Below are 19305 nucleotides of genomic sequence, written 5' to 3'. Positions count from 1 at the left end.
TTCTGCCATCTCCGCTCCGGTCACGTTTATATGTAAATTGCATGCGCCCATTCATTTGCTCACCCATAAATCATCTCCTCCAAGAAATCAGGACAGAAGTGGTTGAAAGTGGACAAAAGAGACAGCAGGTGTTAACACGTATGTGTCTCCTTTGTCCACTTGTGATCTGATTGACCAAAATGCATCTTAATAACAGGCGTAACCAGGGTCTTGGAAATAGGGTGAGTTCCCTTTAAAATGTTATGACAGTGGTTTTTGTCACAGTTCTGCAGGGATTTCCTGTGCATATTTTGTCTCCTTACACTAAAAAAAAACAAACATCCTGGGTTGTTTTCAACGCATGGCTGGGTAAATATTGGACAAAACACACATTGGATTATAAATGTAACCTACGCTGGGTTGCTGTTACCCAGCCATGGATTGAAAACAACTCAACATTTTTTAGAGTGTATTGATTTAATTAAAACAAATTCAAACCAAAATAGCCTTTTATTTGTACAGTATCCTTTTTCATCCATTAGCTACTGAATGCCAAAGGTTGTTAACATCACAAATGTTTGAAATATTTCAGAGATTGTCGATGACAACTCTACATTGAGAGCGGATTTCATTCAGGAGCTTCTTCCATCTGCGGAGCGAACGGCTCTCCTTTATCACCTGGCTTTCCTGAGTCTGGGAGGATTCCCAAAGCTGGAGCGTCTGATCAGAGATCAAGCTATTGAAACACAACTGCTGTTCGGATCCTCTGAAGCCCTTCTGATGAAGGTATGAGGCCTAATTCATCATAACATCAATGTCAGCTATTAGCCCTCTGATTTAAATGTTTCTTCTAAAAGAGTCTTTCCTGCTTTAACATTTCAGCTATGAGGCTGGACAGTGGATTGTGTGAATGCTGTGATTAACTTTCAAAAGGTGCTCTCTGTCACTGTCTTTAATCATTTCTGAGCATGACTGAACGGAAGGCCTAGTTAATGCCACATGCACTGTAATATGTTTTATACTTAAAGCTACATTTTCAAATGAAAATGGCAACATGATTGTTTTATAAAGTATGCGTTCATCTGTGTAAGGGCTAACGTTACATTTTCACTGGAGGAAACAGCTGTGATGTGATGAGGGGTGAACGCAGCGAAAGCTTTACAGTAGATGGGAAACCGATTGCTCCCCATGACATTTTGTATCATCATGTATCAAAATGACATCAAACTGTATTTATGACAAAGAAGTGCACAGATGCAGATATTATTACAATCTATCGATAAACACACACCTTGACCTCTGTTTCTCGCTCTGCGCCGCCGCGGTCTGCGGACTGAAGAACACACTGAAAGACGGGGAGGAGCCGATCGAAGTCTGCCGCCATTTTAATATGGAATTTAAAGGGGACTGAGGCGATCACAAATTTGTGTATAGTTTATGGAGTTAATCACAAATTTTTAGGGGGAGCTGAGTAGAAAGCCCCCCTAGTGATGCCCATGCTCTGGACTGAGAGGAGTCATCCAAAGATTCATCAGAATCAGCAAAGACTGGATTCACAGATAGAGCTTGCTTCAGGCCATCACAGGAAGGAAAGTGCAGAGAAGGCAAAGCTAGAATACCACACAGCATCAGCAGAGGAGGCGGAGCCATAGAATTGGGTGGAAAACATTGAGAAGCAGTCTAAAAACAATGTGATCCATGCATGAAGATAATAATAATCCAACTGTTGAACTTAAACATGACAGCTTTGTATCACAAGACAACACAGCAACGCACAGCTAACAGAAGAACTAAGCAGCACAGGTACACCGGACAATATTTGGACACGTTTCACAACGAGCTAGAACAGGAAGAGAAAACTAGAAAATAAGAAATGACCACAATTAGTCATGACAGCGTCACATAACTTCAGAAGTTACTATACTGTTATGATTCGCTGATGTTTTTAACTGTGTACGGTTGTGTAGTCACTGTGAATCGTCATGACTTACTAGTCTATCACATGATTAACTTGGTGATCGATGTTTTCTCGTAGTGTGTCGGCACGAGTTCCAACCTGGTCACCTCCCTGTTTCCAATACTGAAACAAGCTGTGGAGAAGAACAACCCCGTTTTGGCGGTGAGGTACCTGATGAAAGCCAAAGAGTGGATCACTGACATCGTAGCACAAGTGGATGACACAGTGAAGAGGTGAAAATATTAGTAATATCTTATAGGAACAAACGTGCACCAACTTAATTCAAAGTGGAAACACATGGGTGATTTTATAATTGCAGGTACATTTGATGTCCAGAGTCGTCTTTTGTTGTTGTCTTGCTTGTACAGATGGTGATTATTTTTAAGTATTCAAATAATTTGCTATACAGGGTCATGGATCACAAGATGTTTTGGGTCATAACAATAAAATGTGACCCTGGAGCACAAAACCAGTCTTAATTGTCAATTTTTCAAAATTGAGATTTATACATCATCTGAAAGCTGAATAAATAATCTTTCCATTGATGTATGGTTTGTTAGGATCGGACAATATTTGGCCAAGATGTAACTATTTGAAAATCTGGAATCTGAGGGTGCCAAAAAATCTAAATATTGAGAAAATCGCCTTTAAAACTGTCCAAATTAATTCTTAGCAATGCATATCACTAATCAAAAATGAAGTTTTGATATTTACGGTAAGAATTTTACAAAATATCTTCATGGAACATGATCTTTACTTGATGTCCTAATGATTTTTGGCATAAAAGAAAAATGTATAATTTTGATCCATACAATGTATTTTTGGCTATTGCTACAAATATACCCCAGCGACTTAAGACTGGTTTTGTGCTCCAGAGTCACATATATTTTTTTGTAAAAGGTGTCAATGTATATAGGTATAGATCATATAGAAATGATATGTGTAAAGTTACTGTTTGAGCATGAAAAAAGAGAAGAAAGGAAGGTCTTCTCTACATTCAATTATTTATTTGAAATGCACTGTATTATTCAGGTATGATCGACACAACGAAAGTGTGAAAAAATCCACCAGTGACGTGTATCAAGAACAAGACGAGACCAAAGAAAAAAAAGAGAAAAAATCTGACGAGATGAAGGGTCTGGAGGATGCTCTGACCAAGCTCGGAAAGGATCTGAAAAGAGTAGTCGACACAATAGAGATGAATGAGGAACAAATTAAAAAAACAACTGACGAGCTGAACGACTTCATCAGAAGATTTCAGAAAGAACATGCCCACTGGACTATGAAGTTCCTTGACTTTTTTAGAGGCTATCCAGATGCTATGAAGGAGCCTAGTGCCATCGCTCTGGATAGAAAACTGAAACAACTCGACTCTGAGAAGAGCCGTCTGAAAAATGAAGAGTGGAACATCAAAATCAAGCAGCTTGATCTTCAGCTGAAGCTGGCCAATTGTAAAATACGAATGGGTGAGAGTCTCTCTATGATGTTATTGTTACAAACATACAGTAAATTCATCTGCATGCATGTTATGCTCTTGACACGTTCTTCACAACGATCTCTCATGAATCATTCCAGGTGAGATCCCCGATCCTGAGCATCTGAAGGAAGTCCAGAAGTGTCTTTCTCAAATCCAACAAATTCTGGTTGATCTGAAAAAGTTTTGGGAGAAGGTGGATGCGATTCTGTACACGCTGAAAAATAAAACCTTTGTTGGGGAGGAACTCGTTGACATGGAGGACATGAAGGATGAGTTTCTGAGCTCCATTGACGATGCAGGAAAGGTAAGTTAGACGTTGAGCAAATGTTCCTGATGTAGTTTGATTATGCCTTTCATGAACTCTCTGAGTTCTCACTTTCAGTTCCTATGTTGTTTTTGTTTATTCATAATATACTCTGATTAATAGTGTACAGCTGATGCTACAGTATATTTTCCAGAATCCAAAGCAAAGAGTTTTGTAATCTGAAGCAAGATGCTAGTGTCTGATCATTGAAAGTTATTACCATCTTAACTAGAATCAGACGAGGATGCCTTGTGACAAGAGAAAAAAGATATAAATAAATAAATAAATGCACAGTTGTGCACACTGCTTTTTGATTTGTCTAGAATAACAAACAGAGTTTTTTTTTAACAAGGAGCCCTTAAAGTGGCGTCAGTCATGTTGTGGCAGTAATGCCCAGTACATGGCTATAATGTCCTTTTTAGGCACCTGTTTTGTGTTACTTCTACATTTTATCAAGTTATGCACTTTAATATTCATTTAGATTTTACACTTTATTTTGACTAGTAGCCTAGTAACTGAATAGCTTTAATCTGGAAATCATTTTCTGCAATAATGCCACTTTATGACCCATTAGGCCCATTATCCCACGGTCTTATACAAGACTCTGCTACATAAAACTACAGTAAGCATCTACACATTTATCAGTTTAAAAAACCATATTGGGAGAGATTGCTGAAATATGAAAAAAATAACATGACTTCAAAACAGTGTTAATTTCGTCGACGAAGACGAAAAATATTCGTCAACGAACCTTTTTTCTGTGACTAAGACGAGACGTTGACGAGCTAAAATTAATGTCTGATGATAAAAACTATGATGAAATTTATGCCGCGTCTTCATTAACAAGACGAGACGGGACTAAAATGTTATTTGAGAACTACCGGACATTCAAAATACATCCTAAATTAACTGTCTTGTCTTTCAAAATGTGGGTCTCTGTCATTGGATTACAATCAGATGAGGGGCGTATCAAAACGCAAACTAATGATCTGAAACAATAGCCTCAGCACCCGAAGGGTTAGGGATAGGGTGACCAGACGTCCCGTTTTTCCCGGGAGTCACAATTCGTCGATTAATTTAAAGTTAGTGACGGCGGGACAGGCGGAGTCGCGCTGATAGAAGCGCTCTCTCCACTTCTCATACAGCGCGCGATCAGTTCTCAGCGCTCAAATACACATACAGCAGTCCTGTGTCTATCGTGTAGAGTCAGAGTATCTCGCATAAATACAGTCAGTTATGGCTTAAGTGAGCGTAAACAGGTGGATGAAAACTGAATGTGTGTCAGTATTACATGCATGCCTTCCGTCTTAAAGGGACAGCGTTCCTAATTATCCGTGTCATAAGTACACATTTAACATCTTTTGTTGGTTAACATTTAAGTAAAGCTACTGTATCTGAAAAATGAGTTTAATTTGTATCTCTACCAAAAAATGAAAATGTATTCCAGTTTTTCCAAATTCAATCCTTGATTCAAATTTCTCATAAGCTTAATTGATTTGGTCTAAAGAGAGAAGAATTGATGCCTATTTTTGTTTGAATACTACATATAAAATAGCTACCAAAATAAATGTTGTTAACTGCACTTTGACTAAAAGTAAAGACTAAAAGTTGACAAAAATATAACGACTTTTCGTCGACTAAAACTATGAAATACTCAAATGACTAAAATGTGACTAAGACTATTAAGCATTTTCGTCCTAAGACTAAATCAAAAATCCCTGCCAAAATTAACACTGCACAGAATCCATCTACTGGCATTATTGTCACCTTTTTGAAGCAGTCACCTGTTATTTGTTGAATCTAGATATTATAACATTTAATACATTTAGAATTGATTCAATTATTACATTAATTCTGTAACATACTCAAAATTGAAGAAAAACATACAGTATATATTAAGATGTTTCATTGATCGTGTGTGTTTTAAAAAAACAATTAATGTAAAATGTTTCTGTTGCGCTTCAATAATATATATTGACCAACCATTCTTGGCTTTTAAAGCTGTAGTTTACATTGAACTAACCTTTTAAAATCATCATGAATGTAGGATTTTTTTTTTTTTTTTTTTTCATCGTGTCTTTTTTTTTTTGTTGTTTTTAAATTATTTATCAGTGCAGCTCATTATTGAAGTTGAAACTAGTTCAATTATGACCACATATTTAATCAAATATATTTTAGTACATGTGATTAATGGTGCCATGCGTTTTATCTTTCAGTACTGGAAGAGATTTGGTTTGTGCTGTCAGAGAGTTCAAGGCGCCTTCCGCATTCAATCTAGAGATGCATATAAATTCCTGGACATCAATCCGTCTTCGCTCTCTGAGGAGGAGAGGAAGCAGCAGTATGTGTCTATCACGGAGAAGCTGAAGAAAATCAATCCAGATCCGCCAGCACTGTGTGACACCCAGAAATGATGCTTCCTGAATGCTTCTTACACAAATCAATGCATACAGCTTCTCTTGTCATTTTCATAATGCTTTGTAATCTTTACAACTGCTCTTGAACATGTTCTGCATATACATGTTCTTTAAGCTGATGTTACGAATATTATTTAGATCAGTTTATGGCTCTCTCTTTCAAAGTCTCTTTGCATTTTTATTATGCTACATACAGATCTTGTGGTCTGGTCACATGATTAATGTATATGTCACACAATAAAGAAAAAATACATGAAACATTTAATTGTAGCCAAATCCTTAAAAAAGCCATTTCTAATGCTTCGTGTACAATAGTTCTGCTTCCATCCATAAATCATGTTAATAGCGGTGACGATATTTGTTGATACCTTCTCTAGAACACAAAAGAAAATAAAAATGCAGAAGAAATTGTGGAATTATTTTTAACTGTAATGCAATATAAACACAACCCTTGTCTAAACGAATTTACTGCATTTAGTGTTAATCAGAAAGTTAAAGACATTTTGGGTAACACTTATTTTGATAGTCCACTTTAGACATTCTACTAACAGTAAGTAACTTTGCAACTACATGTCAACTAGCAGTCATTAGAGTATTAGTAGACTGTCTGCTTAATATCTTCTAACACTTTATTTTGATGGGTTGTAACGTTTGTTACGGATCAGTGATGGCTGATTACACTTTGTTTAAAAAAAAAAAAACCTTTTAGCCTTTTGACATTTGCATGTAAATTACTGACCTGGCCTCAGCGTTTACATTTATATGGGTACTAAATTGCAGATGGTCTTTATCACTATCAAAAGGATGCTAAACAGATCGTCTGTATCAAGCTTCAAACACATTCCACAGAATGCCAGGGAGCAGACCATTTGTCTATCTTCACAATTTCCAATACATGTCACACACACACCTAAAGACATTTTCTCTATTTAGGCTATAATTAAGCAGTTATAAATGTATCTGCTATATGCATGTGTTGTATGTATATTCCCCTGTTATATTAACTTGGTTAAAACCCTTTTCTTGTATTAGTTAGACGTTAAATGCCTATATTCCAGTGTATGAGTGTATCTCTTCTTTAATATCATTTGGAGGTTACCTTCTTGGTATCAAAATGATCTTCTCTTTATTTCTCACACAGTAATGTACACTATGTGATCGTGAAATGCATCGAACAATTCTTACTATGTTTTGAATTAAAAGCTGCACTAGTGGTCCAGATCAGCAATAAAATGCAAATGGGCCATAAACGGAGACGAAGGGTATCTCTCCCGCTCAAAATGCATGCCTCTGTTTGGCCACTCCACCCACCAAATAGGCGCGGCCATGTACCATTAAAAGTGCCGAACCCAGACTAATCTTCGCCTCAAAACTCTTCTTCTTGAGACAAACACACTCCAAAACTCTCCTCTTGAGTTTAACCTTCCGGCAGTGTTTACCTTCAAGTAACTTTGTGGATTTGCTGTGGACTTCTTCAACTCCCTCCTAAAGAAATCATCGAGGACCTCGTCTACCGCATCAAGACTCTTATTCAGCAACAAACCAATGCAAGTAAACATTTACAACTGATTAGATGCGTGTTTAAGTTTGAACCCCTTTTAAGGTGAATTGTATCTTTGATGATTCTCATTTAGGTTGTGGTTAATTGATGTGAAATACTGCCATTCTTTGCTCTTCTCTCTCTTTTCCTTACTTTCCTTCATTCTATATATGTATGTTTTGCTTAGTTTGTTTGTATGTTAGTTATAGTTTCATTTATTAAATCCCTTACATTCACAATTGATTGTCTCTGTGTTCCGCTCACATTTCAAAGTCACTGAATGATTGCTCTGTGCTACATGCTAAACTACTGCTAGCACTGTATAAGAAGGAAGGCTATTGTTCCTTGGCCAGGAAAGTAATCTTCCTAGAATTGATAAATAATTATATTGTCTGCTCGGTGAACGGACAGATCAGGTAATTGTAATATCAATTCTGCTACAGTTAATTCTAAGATCTAATCTAAATATTTATTATTAATTATAACCAGTTATAATTAATTATAAATAATTCCCTTTTTAAGCTAATTCGCTACAGGGTCCACAACATACTGACTATGAGAAACTTTGCAAGTATATGTCAACTTATTCTACTAACCCTAAACCTACCTTAACAGTATACTCTGAGAGTTAGTAGACATGTAGTTGCAAATGAATGAGAATTAGTTGACATGTAGTTGACGTAGTTACAAAGTTACTTAAAAGTTAGTAGAATGTCTAAAGTGGACTATCGAAATAAAGTGTAACCCCATTTTGTAATAAACCAAGAATTATTTGGAGATGCAAGGTAATGCAGTGAAAGCACATTTGAAGTACTGTATTATGTAGCTCACATGCTATGCTAATTAGGCTCTGTGGTGTTATGAACCAATTAGTGTTGAAGACGCCTCAAATGACGGTTTATAAAGAATAGTAAAAAAAAAAACAAGTAAAGTAATTTGAATGCAAAACTAGGAGAATGAAGTTTGTTTATTGTCTATCAGCTAATGAGATTAAGAAATACAACTGAATAATATTCTCCATAATAGCCCTGTCAAGACTGTAGGCTGTCCTGAATATTTGTGTGTGTGTGTGTGTGTGTGTAAATTTTGCAGCGGTAAATTCATTATTTTAAGAATTTAACCTTAAATAATTGACCAGTTTAACAGTATTAGCTCTCTATCATCCAGTTCCAGCTCCAAGTTACCTATAATAGATTATTAGTATTATATATTAATATTACTATTATTAATTCTGCAATACTTGTGCCAGCTTCAATTATATTGTATCAAGATCGATGCTTGATAGTGAACTGTTCCAAACTCACAATTACTGTAATAAAGATAAGATTAAACATTCAAATACAAAATATCATACTATATTATTATAATTTATTATACTACGGGCCGTTGAATGCTTGAATCTGATTGGCTGGCGAACGTAGTTCCAGGCAGCTCTTGACCAGACATATGACCTTATCACTTCACCAAATGATTTCAGTTATTTCAAAAGGTCTTACAACAGCAATACAACCAAAACCAACAAGACACTGGCCAAATACATAAATATAGAAAGCAATGGGATAAAAACGACAGATCATCTCCATGTTTTGCCACAAAATGAGGTTTTATTATGTACCTAAAGCTCATACTCTATTTCTCCCGCTCTCTCTCCCTCACAGACACACAGTTTACACACATGAAAACACACGCGCTAATGTTGTTAGCGCTACACTGACGACTTTGTCAGTAAATAGTTTAGCAACTTAAAAGTACATGACATTTCTCACAAGCGAAGCGAGGTAACAACGGCACTGTTCGTGAGGAAAATAAACTTAAAGTTTCACTGGTAGGGAGTCGGGACGCTGCTGTCGAACACTTTTGAGAGACAGACTCAGAAATGAACGGTCAGTTCTTGTAGTGGACATCCCATACTATACGTACACCTCATATAAAACCATTTTACTGCAGCGTCTTCGAGATATGGGACATTATGACACTTTGCAGTTCAGCAGAGCTGCGCAGGTTGTTGCTGGCATCCTCTTCCACTCCTCCACAATAACATCATGGAGCTGCTGGATGTTAGACACATGGTGAATGCCCCACATGTGCTTAATAGGGTTCAGGTCTGGAGACATACTTGGCCACTCCATCACCTTCACCTTCAGCAGCAAGACAATGATTAGCTGGTTCAGGTGCATTTGATTAGGGTTGGATCTAAACTCTGAATGAAAGTGGCCTAGAAGGGCCGAGTTTGCCCACCCCGATTTAGAGGAAGAGTTGGAAAACCTTTATGGAACAACATTTCAGTTGTTTCGATAATAATAACAAAAGCAGACTTACAGGGTTACATAAAAATAAAGCCTCACCGAGCGATTAAACTTGCAAACATTTTTATAATCACTGTAATATTTCCTGTCAGAATTATAAAACAATAATCATTTCCAGTACTTATAATACTGCAAACCTTTGTGCTGGATGTCATAGCTGATCTAGAGGCAGACCTTTTTTTTTTCTTTTTTTTTTTAAGTTGTTTCAACAAATTTTAAGTGTGCTTTCATTTTTAGGGAATCTATACTGAATGATATGTTGCATTTCTTAATCAGAATGACAATTATCTGTAAAATTATAATAAAAATGATTTGATTGAAACTTTTATCATTATAATGTCTCAACTGTAAAATTATTAACCTCTAATACCTCTAAGAAAAATCTTTAATACTGCAAACCTTGTACTGGATGCTTGTAGAAAAAATACATATGCATTTGCACTTGATTATAGATTTTGGTAACTTATATGGTATCAGACAGCACTGTAAAAATAAAAGATAAGGACATCATCGATATAGACAATTCCCATTAACCCTAAAACACAATACAACGAAGTGCAACTAAATAAATAAGGGAAATTCCTTCTCTTTTTTTTTTGTTTGTTTGTTTTTTTGTTTTTTTACAGAGAATCATATAAATTGTACCAAGCTGTCCGTGACGATTGCAGGGGCTCTATATTTTAACCAACATCAATGGAGGAAAACAAACAACAAAAATTTGACTCAGAGTCTTGACTCTGAACTGGTCATGAACTGGACATAGCCTACTGCGATTACTAAACAACCTGCAAACGTCAAGCATAGGCGTTCTCAAATGACAACCTCCAATCTTTTTCTAGCCTTTTCTAGTCCCGCCGTATATGACAGTCATGTTGCCTGTAAAAAAAAAAATATTGAAAAAAATTGCTGAGGAGAAATCACAAGAAAACTGTAATATATCAGTTGCTTCTCATAGACAAACAAAATTCTCCATTTGCTTACCATTTAATCTCATTTTTAAGTCTACTGCTTCCCAGTTAGAAAGAATTCAATAATGAGAAGCCTCGAACAATTTCCCAGCAGTCAGAGACTTCGATATCAGCTCAAATAGCCTACTGCACATCAGATGTTTTAACAAATTAATTGAGCTATGCTATCCACATGAATTTCATCTCACGTTTTTTCTTTTTCAGTACTGAGACTCAGGGAACTGTAAATAAATTAATAAAATAAATCAATAAATAAAAATAAATGTGACCCTGGAGCACAAAACCAGTCTTAAGTCGCTGGGGTATATTTGTAGCAATAGCCAAATATACATTGTATGGGTCAAAATTATAGATTTTTCTTTTATGCCAAAAATCATTAGTATATTAAGTAAAGATCATGTTCCATGAAGATATTTTGTAATTTCACTACTGCAAATATATCAAAACGTCGTTTTTGATTAGTGATATGCATTGCTAAGAATTAATTTGGACAGTTTTAAAGGCGATTTTCTCAATATTTTGATTTTTTTGCACCCTCAGATTCCAGATTTTCAAATAGTTGTATCTCAGCCAGATATTGTCCGATCCTAACAAACCATACGTCAATGGAAAGCTTATTTATTCAGCTTTCAGATGCTGTATAAATATCAATTTCGAAAGAATTGACACTAAAGACTGGTTTTGTGGTCCAGGGTCAAATATTTATAGCAATAGCCAAAAATACATTGTTTGGGTCAAAATTATAGATTTTTCTTTTATGCCAAAAATCATTAGGATATTAAGTAAAGATCATGTTCCATTAATATATTTTGTAAATTTCCTACTGTGAATATATCAAAACTTCATTTCTGATTAGTAGGCAAGGCAAGTTTATTTATATAGCACATTTCATACACAATGGTAATTCAAAGTGCTTTACATAAAAGGAAGTGAAATAGTCATTAAAAATAATAAGAAATTAAAAATAATAAAAATCACAACAATAAAAACAAAGTGATTTAAAAATTGATTTTAAAAGAATTTAAAACATTTAAGAATAGAAAGTGATTATACATAGTGCAGTCAGTTGGGACGTAGCACAGTGCTCATTCAACAAATGCACAGCTAAACAGATGAGTTTTGAGTCTGGATTTAAAAGTGGCTAATGTTTTAACACATCTGATCTCTTCTGGAAGCTGGTTTGCGGGCGGCATAATAGCTAAAAGCGGACTCCTCTTGCTTTGTGTGAACCCTTGGTATTTCTAACTGACTCGATCCTAATGATCTGAGTGGTCTGTTAGGTTTATATTCAGTGAGCATATCTGCAATGTATTTAGGTTAGTAATATGCATTGCTAAGTAAGAACTTCATTTGGACAACTTTAAAAGGTGATTTTCTCAATATTTTGAATTTTTTGCACCCTCATATTCCAGATTTTCAAATAGTTGTATCTCAGCCAAATATTGTCCTATCATAACAAACCATGCATCAATGGAAAGCTTATTTCAGATGCTGTATAAATCTCAATTTTGAAAAATTGACACTTAAGACTGGATTTGTAGTCCAGGGCCACATATGTATTGTGTGTTACAACTGTGAGACTCGTTTGCCTTTTTATGACGAAATGTGACTTGATTTTCTCACAAATGCGTGCAGGCTGATTTTCTCACAAATACAATCCAAAAACAGCAGATGGCGCTGTTGGTCAATTTACGCTAGTCTCCCGAGACCCGAAACACCCGTTTACCTTTTCAGGGAATACAGCAGACCAACATGAGTGGGGAACAGGTGAGTTTCCTTCTTACTATATCTATAATTAACCATTTAGCCTGGGTGTTTTCACAAAGCATCCCCACTACAATGTTAGTGAAATTCACAATAAGTAAAGTTGTTAACATGATTGAATCAGTTTGCGTTTGTTTGAAAGTCGAGTTTTTCTTTGCAAAGCAGATTGTGTTTATTTGCAAAACGCTGGATTTGTTTGATGAGTATCGGCACAAAATTCGCTCCATACATATAGCGGCAGATCACCCGGGCAACAGCACACCTCTGACCCAGCAGCTCTGTAAGAAAGTCATCATATATTATGTCAAAAACACTTAAAATGTCATAAAATAGAATGTTGATTGAACTTAAAGCAACAGTTCACCAAAAATGAAAATGTGCTTATCTTCAGGCCACCCATGATGTAAATGATTTTGTTTCTTCATCAGAACAGATTTGGAGAAATGCATCACTTGCTCATCAATGGATGTGAATGGGTGCCGTCAGAATGACAGTCCTAACAGCTGATTAAAACATCACAATAACCCACACAACTCCAGTCCATCAGTTAATGTCTTGTTAAGTGAAAAGCTGCATATTTGTAAGAAACAATTAGATTATTGAGGTGTTAACTTTAAACCGTCGCCTCTGAAAATATTTAGTCCATAATTGATAATCATAACTTATAATCATTGCTTGTAAACGGTGCTTGATCTGTGCAATTTTTTCTCTCCTGATTCTTTTCACTGGAGAAAGCAATATTATAGAGGACTCGACGGTTTGAAGTTAAAAATGCCTTATGATCTATTCTCAGTCGAGGTCTGATTTTTCCTTCCCTTCATTTCGTATAAATGTCTACTGTTTCATTGAGACTGTTGCCATACTGTAATTGATGTAATCCTGTATTTCTTGCCCTAAAACTTGTAGAAATCGTCTCGTAATGTTCCCAGGATTTTTTCAGTACATCTTCGATGGATGCGTTTCATTTTGTCCTGGAGATTAGCCATCATTAACTTCACTCTTCTCATTCTTAAAGGCACAAAATATATAAGGGTGACTTTTATGTTCTTTGGTCATATTTTTAAAAATACATATAATTTTGGACAAATTCATCTTTCTTTGTCAAACTAACAATAAAACCACCTTAAAAACTTTTTACTACCTTTCTATTATGATTTTTTCATCATAATAGTGTCAAAATCACTGTTTTCTCTTTGTCGCACACCCAGACTTTTAAACTTCAACAATAAAAATACAGTTTAAAAATATGACTTATCTGGTAACTATTAATGTACCTGAATTAAGCACTAGTAAAAGAATTCAAATACATTATAGTATTTAATGTGAGACAACTATCAATATTACTTTTTATACAAAATATAGCTGTCGCACAGTATTGGTGTCATTTCCAGCACAACACTGTAATGTCTCTTTAAGAAGTTTGTGTGAAAGATTGCTTTGGTGGTTTCTATGGAAATGTTCAGTGACATCAGAGCACATGTTGGACATGGAGGAAATTTAAATTTTCATCAACAACATATGGAAGAAAAATCAAGGTAAATATTGCTTGTTCAGTTAATATATTTATTCTACGTCATTTCCAAGCATGCTGTACCTTCAAGGGTGTTTTTAAAAAGCTAAACATTTTAAGTATATTTTGCATACATGAAATGCTAAGCATTAATTCAAAGCTAATCAGTGAAGCTAAATGACATTTATGGTTACAAAGTACAACTGATATGTTTAATGACTTTGTGAATTGAGTTTAATGAGTGTGATGAGTTTAAGACTTTTTCTAATAAATATCTCTGCTGTTTCTCTACATTCACGTTAATTCATTGTCATTTCCATCACCACACATTTTTTAAAAATATTGAAAAAGTTCTCATCACACATTAAAAATCTATCCACAATTTATGAGCTCATGCTTTACTTAATATAAAAATTCAAGTTATTTATTTTCTAATAAGCTCTTACCCAAACCAATATTAAATTTCAGAGTGTGACAGGTGTACAGTTCAGCATTTGGTCCTTAGGGCAGTTAATTTATCTCAGTGACAAATGTATAATTATTGTACATTGTGAAAAACCTGGTAAAACTAGTTACAAAAATGATCTTAGACAATTCTTGAGTGGCGTAAGTTATTCTATATTTAAATATACAGCTGCATATTGAGATGTGGTGGAAATGACATTTGTTCATTGCAGGTCAAAAAATTTTAAATATTAACAATTTCTCTTGTAATCTAAGTTTGTCCACGTACAGACCTTAAAACTAGACAAATTATTTAAACTCACTGTTACGTGACTTTTGAACAAGTTTTTTTTTTTATTCAACTTAACAAGTCTAAAAGTGCCCCTAGTTGAAGAAACGCCCGTACATTTTTTTTTTTTCTTGTGATTGGGTATTGCACTTTTTACTTTTCTCCACTGCATTGTTTTCTGTTTTTCTTGGCACGGTGTGGGTCTGCCTGGTGGATGGGTGGGTGGTATGGAATTTTTTTTCTCAATAAAAATAATTGTTCACAAAACAAACATAGAAACTTGAAAAAAATTACACTTTCTTTTCACCGGCCGAGTACACCATTCTCTAACTTTCGGAAGCCCTTTGTAGCTTACATACAAACTCTGCAAACTCTTATTTTATCTGATTACGCCCTTTTCATTCCAGCTAGTAAATTTCATTTTTGTTGAAAATTGAGACTTGATGAGACGTTAGCTGGTTTCTGAGGTGTAGCAGTTTATTTTTTGTTTGGCTGTGAACGAAAATATGTCTAATTCCAAACCGAAAAGGAAGGTGGATGATGAAAGATGGACACTGCAGTATTTTTTTGTGGAGTTTAGTGGAAACGCCACCTGTCTGATATGCAAAGAAAAAGTTGCGGTTCTGAAGGAATACAATCTCAAGCGTCATTACTCGACTAAACACAGAGACCAATACGAGAAGTACCAGGAAGACGAGAGAAAAAAAACGAGCCACACAGTTGCAGAGAGAGCTAACGTCCCAGCAAAGCCTTTTCCACCGAGCCAAAAAGGATGCTGATGCTGCCGTCGAAGCGAGTTACGTGGTGAGTGAGATGATCGCTAAAGCAGGAAAGCCATTCACTGAAGGGCAGTTTATGAAGGACTGCATGCTGAAGGTCGCTGATATTCTATGTCCAGAAAAGAAGAACATGTTCAACAATCTCTCTCTATCGGCCAATACAGTGGCAGAGCGGATTACCGAGTTATCGAGTGACATTTATGATCAGCTACGTGGGAAAGCTAGAGTTTTCACTGCATACTCTGTGGCGCTTGACGAAAGTACAGACAAAACTGACACTGCTCAGCTAGCTATTTTCATCAGAGGTATTAATGACCAGTTTGAGGTGACGGAAGAATTGCTGAGTTTGTGTCCAATGCACGGCTGTACGACAGCCAAAGATATATTTCAGCAGCTGTGCGACGCGATTGAACGCGCTGGTTTGCCGTGGAGCAGACTAGTAGGCATTACCACCGATGGCGCCCATCTATGACAGGTAAAAAATGGACTGGTAGCGCTGGTACAAAGAAAGTTGGAAGAGGAAAATGCAGATCCAGCAGTTGTTCTGCACTGCATTATACACCAGCAGGCACTGTGCAGCAAATGCTTAAAATATGAACACGTCATGTCTGTTGTCCTAAGATGCATCAATTACATCAGGTCAAGAAGTTTACAGCACCGCCAGTTTCGAGCCTTTTTAGAAGAAATTGAGGCAACATATGGTGATGTACTTTACTTTACTGAGGTGCGCTGGCTCAGCAGGGGAAATGTCTTGAAGAGATTTTTTGAGTTAAGAACAGAGGTGAAGAGATGTATGGAAGATGGCAGAGTGGATGTTCCTGAATTTGATGACCAACCAAATAATATTAAAAACTAAATGAAATCAGTTTTCCTCTGTATTCCTCTGGCAGTAACTGAGCCGCGTGCTCGTGTGGACGAGTATAAACCAGGCTTGAACTGTCATGCAGTATAAGAGCTGCTGTTCAGCTTCCACACGCCGCACAAACACCTGAAAATGCGCACATTTAATATTGACATTATAACCTACATGTAATAGAGCGGCCCCCCAAAATAATATTCTGGCTACGCCACTGGAATGCAGTATTGTAATGCTTTGTATAACATTTTTGAACTTTTTTTTGTTTTGTTTTTTTGAGGAAAGTGCATTCGCACACGAGTAACACATTTAGTTTGGATTTATGTTAATTATTCTCATCTTGTCCAAAGTCACAGAAAAACATCCACGTGGCACACTGTTATAAAGATGGCTTTTATTAAAGAGGAGAGTGAAGACATCAGGATTGCAGAAGTATTCAGCATCAAACATGAAGACACTGAGGAACAAACAGGTCGGTTTCTTTCTCAAAGCTGAACTCAGTCATTTGATTCTTATTCACAGTTCAGCTCTACAGAAATGAATGATATTTCTGAAGATTGTCATATGATTTTCCTAATTATGGCTTTTATTTGACCTGGAGTGTAGGCTAAAGGGATCGTTCACCCAAAAATGAAAATTACCCCATAATTTACTGACCCTCAAGCAGGACCGGCCCTGGCCAATACATAGCTTTCAGTCACGTGACCGGCTCGAAGACCTGGAGAGCAAAACATCCACAGAACTGCAGCACAAGCGTGTCAATTCTTCGTCTGTTTCCCAGCCGCAAATATTTAGATCACCTCTCAAAAGAATAAAACAAAAGGTATTTCTGAACAAAATGCAAGTTTTGGCCATTTGCGATCCATATTAAGCACCCGCGGCAATATTTCAATCATAAACAGTGCGACAAAATGTTGTAAAAACACTTAAAGCGCCTTAATATATTTAAAACAGTAACATTAAAAGATCAAATTCAGTAATCGCCACATTAATGATGCATAGTTTACACAGGCAAGCAGATGAGGCCGGAACATGAACGCAATCCGCTTAACGGTTCAGTGTTTTCCTTCTAATGGTTTTCTGTGGGAAGCCATTTAATTTGAAACTTTGCACATTGTGTTTATATTCTGGCTTCATCATCTTGTCTGTACAAAATATACATCATCAATAAGGTGTTTACTGAATGTCGCCTTTTAATATCTGTGTTTTACTACATTATTACTTGATGCAATCTGCGTAAAAATAACTGTCGGTCAGTGGAGCAAAGCTTGGTTTTGCCCTCCAGGTGTGCGTTCCTATGAGAGTGTGACGTCACGTGAAAACTATCAATATGCTGCGCTAGACAAGATTTTACCTGGTGCCCCTTGCCTCACATTAACATTCATGAATATTAACTTACTTGAACTAACAATGAACAATACATTTGTAACAGTATTTATTATTGTTGTTAGTGTTATTTATTGACAATTAACCTTATTTTAAATTGTTTCCAGTGAAACTATAAAAATATAGGTGCTGCCTAAATCACTTTATAAATTAAATGCAATTAAACATCAATAATAATTACATCTGGTATTCCTGCAAAAAACTGTATTCATTTGAACACTTCTCTAGCATACAGTAGACTACTGTTTAATCTTCAAAATAAATTTGAAAAGTGTTTGATTTCCAGTAGATGGCAGCAATGTTTTACTAATCCATTCTAATGTTATCATCCATGAATTATACTGAGAAACTTACAGTTTTGGTTTCTTGCCGCTGTCGCCTCTGGCTTGCTCAGTTGGGGACACTTAATTTCTAGCGATTATCGCCAATTTGGTTGCACAGAGACTATTTAGACAATGACATCTCTTAATTCAATAATGAAATGCCTTTAACTGAAAATTGAGTGTTTAATCTCATCATTATACATTACTGACACTCTGTCCTCCAATTTGATACTGTTAAGTGCTTTGACACAATCTGTATTGTTAAAAGCGCTATATACAGTGTGGGGAAAATTTTTTTTGATCCCCTGCTGATTGTGTACATTTGCCCACTGACAAAGTCAAATCACCTTTATTTATATAGTGCTTTTAACAATACAGATTGTGTCAAAGCACTTAACAGTATCAAATTGGAGGACAGAGTGTCAGTAATGTATAATGATGAGATTAAACACTCAATTTTCTCAATTTTCAGTTAAAGGCATTTCATTATTGAATTCAGAGATGTCATTGTCTATCACTAGCATGCAAAATATACCAATACCAAATACTAGATTTTCAACTGCTCTTGCTTTCATATTTTAGCTTTGATGTTTTAATAGTACAATTATTGAGTTATGATATAAATATTGAAGTATTTTAATGCAGGTACAATACTGTTACTGGCCACAAATGAACGCAACTAAAAAAAATACAAAAGCTCGAACCGCCCGATAAAGAAAATTGGACCAAGCACAGGGTCAGGGTGTTTGCTAAAACGGGTATTTCTTTTTACTTTATACAACCATTCAAAAAAGAACATTTGTGCAGCAACTGTAAAGGAATGCTAAATTGTACTCGTCATATTTTTGCTTCAGATGACTATGAAACAGCTAAAAAGTGGTCGAAAAAAGCAGCTGTGCAATCTTCACTTGAGAGCGGAGATGATGCCCCCAAAAGGAAAAGACGAGCAGTGTGTCTCAGCAGCTCTGATGAAGGAACGAACCTGAGTATGTGAAAAGTTCACAAG

The 19305-nt window shown here is 35.9% G+C and overlaps 1 protein-coding gene and 1 pseudogene across 1 annotated transcript; both read left to right on the top strand.

Annotated features, from left to right (window-relative positions):
• Nucleotides 1–341: 341 nt before the first annotated feature.
• On the top strand, nt 342–8800 carry LOC131536653 (beta-taxilin-like). Its single transcript, XM_058769701.1, has 5 exons — nt 342–765; nt 2015–2169; nt 2969–3402; nt 3512–3717; nt 5934–8800. The coding sequence occupies exons 1-5, from the start codon at nt 760–762 to the stop codon at nt 6129–6131; spliced, it is 999 nt and encodes a 332-aa protein (XP_058625684.1). The 5' UTR covers nt 342–759; the 3' UTR covers nt 6132–8800.
• Nucleotides 8801–9217: 417 nt separating this feature from the next.
• On the top strand, nt 9218–18482 carry LOC131536650 (general transcription factor II-I repeat domain-containing protein 2-like; annotated as a pseudogene).
• Nucleotides 18483–19305: the final 823 nt, after the last annotated feature.

The sequence above is a fragment of the Onychostoma macrolepis genome, chromosome 03 (genome assembly GCF_012432095.1).
Source record: "Onychostoma macrolepis isolate SWU-2019 chromosome 03, ASM1243209v1, whole genome shotgun sequence".
Taxonomy (NCBI): Eukaryota; Metazoa; Chordata; class Actinopteri; order Cypriniformes; family Cyprinidae; genus Onychostoma; species Onychostoma macrolepis.
The sequence above is the reverse complement of the archived record's forward strand: the minus strand, read 5'-3'. Positions and strand labels throughout refer to the sequence as shown.

Coding starts and splice junctions, on each gene's coding strand:
- LOC131536653 (XM_058769701.1), top strand. Junction 3,403..3,511: donor CAATTGTAAAATACGAATGG/GTGAGAGTCTCT, acceptor GAATCATTCCAG/GTGAGATCCCCGATCCTGAG. Junction 3,718..5,933: donor CCATTGACGATGCAGGAAAG/GTAAGTTAGACG, acceptor TTTATCTTTCAG/TACTGGAAGAGATTTGGTTT.